At 52.1% G+C, this 10245-nt stretch overlaps 1 protein-coding gene across 1 annotated transcript; it reads right to left on the bottom strand.

The window, feature by feature from the left end:
- Positions 1-713: 713 nt before the first annotated feature.
- Positions 714-7332, bottom strand: Klf10 (Kruppel like factor 10). Its single transcript, XM_042673083.1, has 4 exons — positions 7209-7332; positions 3804-4037; positions 2800-3709; positions 714-2410 (listed from the first exon to the last, which is right to left on the bottom strand). Exons 1-4 carry the CDS (start codon positions 7242-7244, stop codon positions 2151-2153), a joined length of 1440 nt encoding a protein of 479 aa, XP_042529017.1. The 5' UTR covers positions 7245-7332; the 3' UTR covers positions 714-2150.
- Between the last annotated feature and the right edge of the window lie 2913 nt (positions 7333-10245).

Genomic DNA, 10245 nt, shown 5'->3' with positions numbered 1-10245 from the left:
CAACAGCAAAGCCTCGTAAGAGCAAAGTTCCTCTTCAACATCTATGTTGAACATAAGTGGTATTAAATTGCCAAGAAAAAAACAACAGGTGAACAGATGACTAGACACCCATCCTGCAACTGCCCCTCACCAGGATGCAACAGTAAGCCAGATTCTAGGTCACCCATGAATTTGGACATGACCTTAGGGATTTTAGAGTACATCCTTACTGATGAGTGACTAGCAGTTTATTTCTCTTCAGATGGGACATGGTATTTAAACATGTCCATGTTTGAATACTAATGTTTGTTGCAAGTAAGGCATCAATCACTTTCTAGTCAGAATTAATGCAACTTCTAGAATGGTCTTTCACTCTCTGGATAATAGGTCAGGCTTTTATTGCCACAGCAGTTTCATTGCTTGTGCTTATTTACTGTAGTGTTCCATTTTATCTTAAAATGCTACTTAACAAGGTTTTGCTGAGGGCTGAGCTCTTAATCTCAAATTACCGAAATGCACAAGAATGTTTAAAACTAAAATGTGTTGGTTTTCTAGAACTGGCTAGCTCACACATTTCAACTAAGATATAGCTAGCTGGCCTCATTTTTTAAACTCTTGATTCAGAGGGAAGCTCCCTCTGTACTCAATTTGAATGAGACTCTAGGAGAAAATCAGACACTATGCAATCACTGTCAAGGTGAGGGCTAAAAATGGTTAACAAACACAACAAGCTATTAAGTATACCAAAGAAAATTCTTTATTGTAAACAAGATATAAAGTACAACAAAAGAAACATTGTGCAAATTGTAACTCACAAGGATTTTTTTCTAATTAAGAAAAAAAACTTTTTTTTTTTTACCAAGATTCCAAGTTTTGATGCCAGAAAACCTTTAAATGGGAATATATGGTGGTATTTTCACTATGTATTTTAAACAATTTTACCACTGTGTAGATCATCTACTATACAACAGAACAGAACAGAAATGCTGTTAATTAATAAAAGCCCCTGTGCTAGGCCGAAGATGTAGCTCAGTAGCAGAGCACTTGCCTGGCCTGTGGAAGGACTCGATGGGAGTTTTTTGAGTACTTCCAAATTGGGGTGGTAAGGAGAACATAACTATTTTTTCAAGTTGAAAAACAAAGTAAATACTCTGGCAATAATAATTTCCCTACCTACCTAACTCTATATCCCCGAAAAACTCATATAAATAAATAGGACATTCATCTATCTGTATATAATGGTCACTAATTTTGTAATTTAATAAAGCACACATTTTATCTTCATAATGTAAGGGTACTTTACGGATAACATGAGCCGTCTTTTTCAAGGAGTTATCTGAAAATTACTGATATACTTCTTTACAAAATGTATTTTCATTTTCAGAATCTTTTTTCTTTAACAAAGTGCAGTGTATCTTAGAGTCTACAGAAAACATTGATATACAATTTTCGAATCTACACAAGAAACTGCAGGCAAACTAAAGTCCAAAGCATAATAAAATGCCTAAATACTCATTTGTTAAACCTTCAAAACAAAAATGCAAAATGAAAATTGTAGCTGTACTTCAAAGCAATTAAATTCCAAACTCCTTGGGCCTCTCCTTTAGCAATGTACAGCCTTCATTCAATTCCAAATACCAATAGTGTAAAAATCATAGTTCAAGATATATTCAGTAACTACACCCATGAAGTTGACGGGAAAGACTAGAAATAGTGAACAAGATAACTCTAGGAAAAGATGACAATCTGTATAATAATACAAACTGATTTCTGATGTCCATCTCTGTACCGTGATTTCTAGTCTCTCTGTTCTTGAAACCAGTGCTTGAGAAGAGTCACATTGAAAAACTGGTCTCAAATGTAGCAAAAAAAAAAAGTAACAGAGGTGCACACACTCTAAACCTGTGCTACCTGTGACCTCACCTGAAACCTTCAAACCATACTCAAGGGAACACAAGCCCTCATCTCTCATGTGGTGAATGAAACCTGCCCTGCAGTGATGGGCCAGTGGCCAAAGCACTGGTCATGTGACCCATACTGGGCTCCACCCCAGGTCATAGGCTACACTCAGCCCCTCTCCAGGGCCACAGACTTTTGTAGCGGAAGTATTCTGACCCCACCACTGCTTCCCAGCTGGGACTAAAGTTAGTTCTCATTCTTCACCTCATCCATCACTGGTTGGGTGCAGGGACTGAAGGTAGAGCAATGTCATTTAACTTGCTCACTTCCATCTGCCAGTTTGGGAGCTTCTTGGCTGACAGGTGGCGCCGGGCGTGCTTGGTCAGATGGTCACTCCTCATGAACCGCCGGTCGCACATGGGACAGGCAAATTTCTTCTCGCCTGTGTGGGTTCGCCGGTGTCTGGACAGTTCATCAGAACGGGCGAACCTCCTTTCACAACCTTTCCAGCTACAGCTAAAAGGCTTCTCTCCTAGAACAGAGAAATTCAGGTTATCGTTATTATACATTAAGAAATTACTGAATTATCACAGGATGAGTATTGCTCTACTTGCTACTTTCACTTCATCATGGTTGCGATACTCTTCTCAGGAACGCTAAAGCCAAATGGCTATTGGGCCTCAACTAGTCTAACAGTTTTCAAGATCCTTTGACTAAACTACCCAGGCATCTAAAAAGCCATTGAGTTAAAAATGAAAGTCCACAGGAGGTCTTTTAGGGGAATGAATTCTGGTAAATTATTACCCGTTGATAAAGCACGTTCTTCCTTAACAAGCTTGCTTTGTATATGTGATCATAGCCAAACTCGCTCCATGTCCACACTCGTTCTAAAGACACAAAGAACAAGAGCTCTATCCATACCTGTATGTGTTCTCATGTGGGCCTTCAGGTGGGAACTTTTAAAGTAGGTCTTGCCGCACCCTGGGTGGCTACAGATGTGGCTTCTTACTCTGGATGAGTCGATCTGAGGAGTGACTTTTGCTGCTGAAGGGGGAAACCCAGGTGCAGGAGCAATGGGAGAGAGTCTGGTGCCGTTGGGGCTCAACACTGGAGGCTTTGGGCTCGGCACTACGGTCTGAGGGACGACAAACATGACTGCGCCTTTGGGCACCTGAGTGCCCATGAACACCACAGGCGGGCAGACCGCCGGTGGCTGGCTGGGTGGAGTGCTGGGAACAACAGTGGTCACAACGGGGTTGTTTGCAGGAAGAGGAACCATCTGGCAGATGACAGGCAGAGGCGACATTCCCCCTGTGGGCACTGTGGGTGGAGACACCAACACAGACTTCTGCTGCGGGGATGCTGGGGCTGGCTGAGACCTACAAATGACAGTCTCTGAGGAAGGCACAGAAAAGTCATAGAGTGGCACACCTGCTTTCTCGTCGGCATCTGCCACCGCATTTCGCTCACATTTGGACCTGTTTGGTGACACAGCTGCACAGGGAATGTTTTTTCTTGCAGCTTCCACATTTAGGTGGGTTCTTCTTCTAAAAGAATTGTCCTGGTAGTTGAGGATGCCAGCTGCTTTCACTGGGCAAGATTGGTGGTTACATAACTGGGCATCAGCTGTATGTCGAATCACACTTGTTGCCTGAGCCTTGGGGAGTTTGGGGGTAGATACTGGGTTCTGTTCCTCTTTGAAAGGTACAGGGATAGTAGGCTTGGCAGGGTCTGAGAATGACTTGAAATGTCCAGTAGGTGGCGCTGGTGCCATCAGATTTGACACTTGAGAGGGCTCAAAGTCAGAGGGACTGTAAGGCGGGGTCAAACACTGAAGGAGAGAAATGCATAGGAGAAATTTAGCATTTCATTACATAAATGGTAATAAACTATATAATTTACACCCATTTAAGAACAACACTTACAAATGCTGGGATGGCATGGAAGTCAGGTGTGCCTGGAAGCAGACTCTCCTCCTCTGATGTATCAGAGGCTGGAGTAACAGGTCTGTTTTCCAGGTATTTCTTAAAGCCAGACTTCCAACTGCAGCTCATAGACATGAGGGCCTCGACAGCTTCAAAGTCACTTTTCTCTGTAGTCTTGTTCCAGGAATACATACTCTCTTTTGACCTTTCTGAAATCATTTCCATTCTCTCCTCCTATAAAAACAGAAGATGAAGCTATCAGCTTCTCATCATACAATGACACAGAGAAATATTTTCTTTTAAAAAACAAATAAAACTTGCAACCTTTCCAAGCTAAAATTCATTTTTTTCACTTGTCAGGTAACCCAGTCTTCATGATAGTAATACCGCCCCCCCCCATCTAGATTGCTTGAATATTGATTTCCTTGCAATACAAAAGAGGAATAACTTATCAGCATTAAGGGGACGAAGAACAATGTTCTCAATGCATCTGTGCCTCGAATATAGTAATACTTGCTGAGAAGAAAAATGTGTTTGTCTTTCTAGAGTAGCCACCTGAGACTGAGGTCAGGCAAAATTAAGGGAGGATTCTGCAGAAAAGTTTTTTGTTTTTGTCAGTTATGGGGCTTGACCTCTGAGCCTGTGAGCTGTCCCTGAGGTCTTCAGCTCAAGACTAGTCCCTACCATTTGAGCCACAGCGCCACTTCCTGTTTTCTGAGTGGTTTATTGGAGATAAAGAGTCTCACGGACTCTTCCTGACCAGCCTGGCTTTGAACCCTGATCCTCAGATCTCAGCCTCCTCAGTAGTTAGGTGTGAGCCACTGGCGCCAGGGAGAAAAATTCTCCAAACTACAGGTACAAAGTAAAGTTTTGTTTGTTTTGCAGTACTAGTAATTTTGTGTGAGTGCCAATCTTGGGCCTCGAACTCAGGGCCTGGGTGCTACCCTTCTTTCCTTTTGCTCAAGGCTCATACTCTATAAGCACAGGTCCAACTTTTTTGGTGGTTAGGTGGGGTCAGTCTCAAGTACTTTCGTGCCATGCTGACTTAGAAACTTGATCCTCAGATCTCAGCCTCCTGAATAGCTAGGATTACAGGAATTTCTTATACAATACCAGGCTGATATGGGTTCGATCTTTGAATAGTCAAACCCCTGTGAATAGTTTTAAAATTAAAAAAAAAAAATCGAACAATGCTCAGGGATTCCTATTTGAAAGCTAAAATTGACAACTTCATTACCTAGGTACAGATGAAAAATGCAAAGCTTATTTTGTCCAAGTTTCATCTAATGCCTATATACTCTTTTGCTGGGCCTTTAACACAATGTTTGCTACTCAATACTAGAGGCCGAAGCCAGAGAATATAACTACTTGAGAAATCTGCAAGAATCAAAACAGAACGTATATTAACTTCTTTAAAGGCCCAATGACCAACTCCCTATTTTTCACGGAGCTTGTGTAAAAATACCAAGAGTCATTACTTCATAAGTTACACTGTATTTATTCTTGAAGCTTGGATTAAAGATGATCCTTAAAAACAAGAGCCAGGGCTGTGGAAATATCACTAACAATGCAATTGCATAATCGCGCGCCTTTTATGTAAGCCGCCACAGACACAGAGCAGGCATGTGTAAAAGCTTCCAGAGACACGCATGCAAAGAAAGAAAAAAAGAAAGGTAGGCCGGGGAGAGAGAGCCAGAGCCAGGAAGGGCTAGGAAGGGAAACTGGGTGGGGAAGGAAGGGATCAGGGCGGCCGGCAGGAAAGGGAAGCGCGGGCAGGGAGGCAGGCGCAGGGGGTGGGGGCGGAGGCGGCCGGCGGGGGAGATCCTCGCTGGCCGAGACCAACCGCTGGGGCCGCCCTAACCTCAATGAGGCTGGCGGGTGAGTCACTGGGAACATTCCTCTCCGCGAGCACGTCTCCGCGCCCCGGCCCATGCCATTGGCCAGCCTGCCGGCGGCCCGCACTCTGATTGGCTGGGCGGCCCAGAGCGGGGGCGGGGGTGGGGGCGAGGCATGTGAACAAAGCGTGATCAGCGGCTGCCCGGGGCCGCGCAGGAAACGTGAACTGGGAATTGCCGCGCCGTCACCTTTCCCCTACTTCCTGAGCCCCGGGCCCCCCCCCCACCGCCCCGGCGGGGAGGGGCCCAGAGGGAGGGCGGGGCGGCGCCGGCGCTAGTGGAGCCCGCCCCTGCCAGCTCCCCCGAGCCGCCGTTCCCTTAGGAACCGACAGCGGGGCTGGGCCTCGCTCCCGCCCCTGGCGGAGGCCGGGGCTGGGTCACCCGGGGACGAGGAGCTCCCCGGGCGCACCCGCTCCGGGCCCAGCCCAGAACTCCGCCTTGGCGGCGGGAGGAGGAGCTGAGTTCCCGCGGAAGCCCGGCCGCCGCCCTCCTCCCGCCTGCAGACCCCGGGGACCCGGCCGAAGCCCCAGGCGCTCCCCGCCCACGCGGCCCGCGGGAACCTCCGACCCCCCCCCCCGCGTGTCCCGCAGACGCGGCGCCCCCTCCCCGCGGCTTCCGCCAGCTCCGGCCCGCCGCCGTCTCCGCGGGTTCCCAGACGTGCAACCCCCACAGGCGCGAGCTCCAGACGCACAGCCCCCGGAGCCCGCGGCTCCCGCCTAGACATGCGGGCGGCCCCCGCGTCTCGCGGAGCCGGCTTCCCCGCCCACCTCCCTCCCACCCAGAGGCTGGATCCCGCTCCCCGCCCCCCCCCCCCGGCCCCCGAGGCAGGTCCCAGCCCCCTCCAGTCATCGGAAGGTGGCCACCTGCCTCCGCCGGGGATGGAGTCTCTCCAGACGTCGGCGGGGTACCTCGACACCCCCCTCCCGCTTGGCGGCTGCAGGGCCCACGTGCCATCCCCCGCGCCGACGCCGAGCCCCCTCCCCCAGCCCCGCGGGCGACCAGCTCGGCGGAGCAGCCCCGTCCTGCAAGCCTGCTCAGACCCCAATCAGTGAGCAGCCCCCTGCCACCCTGGGGCGCAGTCCGGATCCAGACTGGCATCTTCCCTAGGGCCAGGTGCGGGGTGCGCCCCCTCCTTGTCCACACCTCCCACCAACCTCGCCGCCAGAGCAGCAGCCCCGGCCCGCTGCCCCCGCCCCTCTACGGCCCGTAACTCCCTCACTTGTTAACTGAGATCTCCCTTGGGGGGCTACCGCTTCCCCTTCCCGATACCCCTCGGACCCAGATCCCGCTCTGCGGTATCCAGGTCTTAGTCCTCCAACCCCTCCGAGTCAAACGCCCTCGCTGAAGTGCAGCCTACGGTCAGGAAGCCCCTGGGTTTCCCCCCCCCCCCCCCGACTCCGCTGCAGCCTGGGTTCCCTGGCGTGGCTGCTGTCAGAGTTCGCGTCCCCCGGCTAGCCCCAGGCTCCACGGCGCAGAGAAGGACCAGGGCATCCCCAAGCGACTTACTTACCGCAGCTTGTTGGAGAGAAGCACCGAAGTTGAGCATGGTAGGCAGCCTAGCTGCAGGTAGCGAGCTGACTGGCTGCCGGCTGCCTGGCCACCGACGGGCGCACAGAGACACTCGACGCCACTCCCGCCGCTACCGCGCACCGCGCCGTCTGCCCCCTCCCCATTCAGGTAGCCGCTCACCCTGCCCCGCGCCGCGGGCGGGGGTGGGGGCGGAGCCTGCGGCCGGCCAATCAGTAGCAAAGGTGTGTGAAGCTCCAGCCAATGGGCTTCCAGGGCCACGCGTGATCAGCGGCTGCCCGGCAGCGTGAAGCTGTGTCAGTGGAGCGTGTACACAACCCCCGTTAGCGTGTTCCCCGGGTCTTGTCGGGGGAAACTCCCGCGGCCACCTGACTCAGTGACGCCGGTCGCCCACCCCTCGCCTCTGGTTTCCCCCCCAGACTTAGGAGGGCGGCGCCACCGGAGGGGTTCAAACGGGGAGGCGCGGCGGCGGCGCGGCCAGGCACTGCAGCGGGCCGGCCCCACGTGGGGGGGTGGGGAGGGATGCCCGCCCCGCCCAGTCCCCTTCCCGCAGGGCCCCACCATCCCAGCCCGCCACGGGCGGGACGCCCAGCCAGCGGGCGGGGGAGGCGGCGGCGGCTGTGAGCCAAGGAGCTCCAGCCAAAAGATCTGCATTGGAAGCGCCGTCCTTCTGACGCGTCTGGCGAGAAAGCACAGCCGAGTGGCCGACCTGAGCTGCATTTCTTAGCATTTGCTGGGTTTGGCCTGGCTGAGCCGTGAGGAACACCGGGGCGGGAAGGGGGACGGGGAGCTCCGCCACTGCACAGACACCTGCTCGCGCACGCACACACACACACACGCACACACACCCGCCCACGCCGCCGGCTCGTCCTCCCCATCTGCGGCCCTGGCAACCTCGCCCGCCTCTTCCCGCCCCGCCCCGTCCTCCTCCGGGGCTGCGCAGAGGCTGGTGTGGGGACTGCAGGAAACCCCAACGCCAGGGCTGGCCCTGCCGTGGCAGAGAGCTGTGGGCAGATCTCGGTTCTTACCCTTTCTGGCTCTGCCACTTGACTGCGGAATCGAGTTTGAGCTTGGTGTAGTTAAAAGTTTAAGTTGGAGTCGCCCGTGCTGTTTCAAAGGTAGACCTGGCCTCCCCTCCTTCCCTCCCCCTTCCTTCCCTCCCCCCTCCCCGGTCGCCTTGAGACCCAGACCTCCGCCGTGGTGAGGGATGGAGTGGAGCGAGGACTTCTGGGGTCTCCAGACTTCCGTTCGGGCCCACCTGAAGTGGGATTCCTGGCCAGGTCACAGACACACAGTTCCGTCTATACTCCACCCGGTTGCCGGTCCAGGCAGGCTGCGCTTCTAAAAGTCTAAAAGGAAAACTGTCTATGTGCTGCAGCCTGGGCTGGGGCCTCTGGATCAGAGAGGCCTAGGCTCTGCTTTGGCGCCCTATCTCCTCCTTTTGGCCTTTCGAGAGCTCACAGCAGCTATTTGAAGCCCTGCAGGGTGATAACAGGGCCTAAGGCAAACTGAAGATTTTTATCTCCTGCAGAGAGGCCGGTCCAGAGGCAAGTCTTTGCTCCTTCTGTTTCGCTTCTCTGGGGGACTACGGGAGGATTAACACTGTAGGAATTCTTAATTTCTAGCCGCAAGAGCATTAGAATTTTTAAACTACGAATTCTACAAACATATGATTGCTCCTTCTGGTATACCGAGAGCCCGGGCCAACCAAAGCAATAGTAATAATAATACCACTATTGGCCAGGGCCAGAGAGGCCCTGGGTAGGGGCCGGAGGAGCTGAGGACTGAATGGCCTCCTGTCACCGCCTGTCCTGAATCTGCTGGAGGGGCGCCAGCTCAGCATTGCGGGTGGCTCTTCCTGCTTCCATCCACCCCAGGCTCCTGCTTCTGTCTGCAGGGGTGTCCCTCCCTGCAGGCTTCCTTCCGATTGGGCTGTCCCATCCTGTTGATCTGAGCCTGAGGGGCTGGAGCAGCTGGCCTGGGCACCTGCTGTAGGGCAGGAAGCTCCAGTGTGTGCCCAGCGGCAAGCCTGCCTTCCTTCCTGCCCGGGTGCCACCCCCTAGAGTGGCCAAAGCTAGATTCCCCAGGCCTAACCCCTGTGCCTTCCTCAGGAATGTGGGGCCTGCTGGCATGGTGCCCCAGCATGCTGAGTTCAGGGTCTTGTGGGAGTGATTTAAAACAGGAATAAAAAGAGAAGGATAGGGGGAAGCTGGTAGTGGTAGCACAATTCCTTGAGATTCAGAGAAAGCTATTGGCCTGGTACCTCCGACCCAACATCACCATTCCTAACATTGCTGTTTTTATGGTTTTTATTTGGATTCCTCCTCAATGGCCCAGCCTCCACCTTTTTCTTCAAAGCCCAGGATCCACTCAGTCCCCAGGTCTCTTGACTCAAAAATATCTCCTTCCTATTTTTACCCTTTTTTTTTTTTTGTCAGTTGTGGGGCTTTAACTCTGAGCCTGAACGCTGTCCCTCAACTCTTCAGCTCAAGGCTAGTGCTCTACCACTTGAGCTATAGTGCCACTTCTGGTTTTCTGGTGGGTTATTGGAGATAAGAGTGTCACTGACTGCTTGGGCTGGCTTTGAACCTCGATCCTCAGATCTCAGCCTCCTGAGTAGCTAGGATTGCAGGCTTGAGCCACCAGTGCCCCACCCTATTTTTACCCTTCAAATGTTGCTCTAGGTCAGTTTTATTGTTTTTGTTTTTTTAATATAGTGTTACTTGTAGCTCATATTAGATTGGCACTTGCTTTGTAATATAGATCGACTTTAAATTCCATGTTCTCTTCAGGCACTGGTGGCTCAGGCCTGTAATCCTAGCTAGTCAGGAGGCTGAGATCTGAGGATCACGGTTCAAAGTCAGCCCAGGCAGGAAAGTCCATGAGACTCTTATCTCCATTAAACCACTAGAAAACCTGAAGTGGCACCATAGCTCAAGGAGTAGAGCGCACCTTGAGCTAAAGAGCTGAGGGACAGGGCCCAGGCCCAGAGTTTGCCCAGAGTTCAAAACCCACACTGA

Source organism: Dipodomys spectabilis, unplaced genomic scaffold (assembly GCF_019054845.1).
Source record: "Dipodomys spectabilis isolate Male_0828 unplaced genomic scaffold, ASM1905484v1 ptg000783l, whole genome shotgun sequence".
Taxonomy (NCBI): Eukaryota; Metazoa; Chordata; class Mammalia; order Rodentia; family Heteromyidae; genus Dipodomys; species Dipodomys spectabilis.
This window is presented reverse-complemented; position numbering and strand designations above follow the sequence as displayed.

What these genes read in the sequence shown, in the direction of transcription:
- Klf10 (XM_042673083.1), bottom strand. Translation starts at nt 7,244, where the DNA reads ATGCTCAACTTCGGTGCTTCTCTCCAACAAGCTGCG. An exon ending in TCCATGCCATCCCAGCATTT is followed by an intron (nt 3,710 to 3,803) that starts GTAAGTGTTGTT and finishes TCTCTCCTTCAG; the next exon opens with TGTTTGACCCCGCCTTACAG. An exon ending in CCACATGAGAACACATACAG is followed by an intron (nt 2,411 to 2,799) that starts GTATGGATAGAG and finishes TCTCTGTTCTAG; the next exon opens with GAGAGAAGCCTTTTAGCTGT.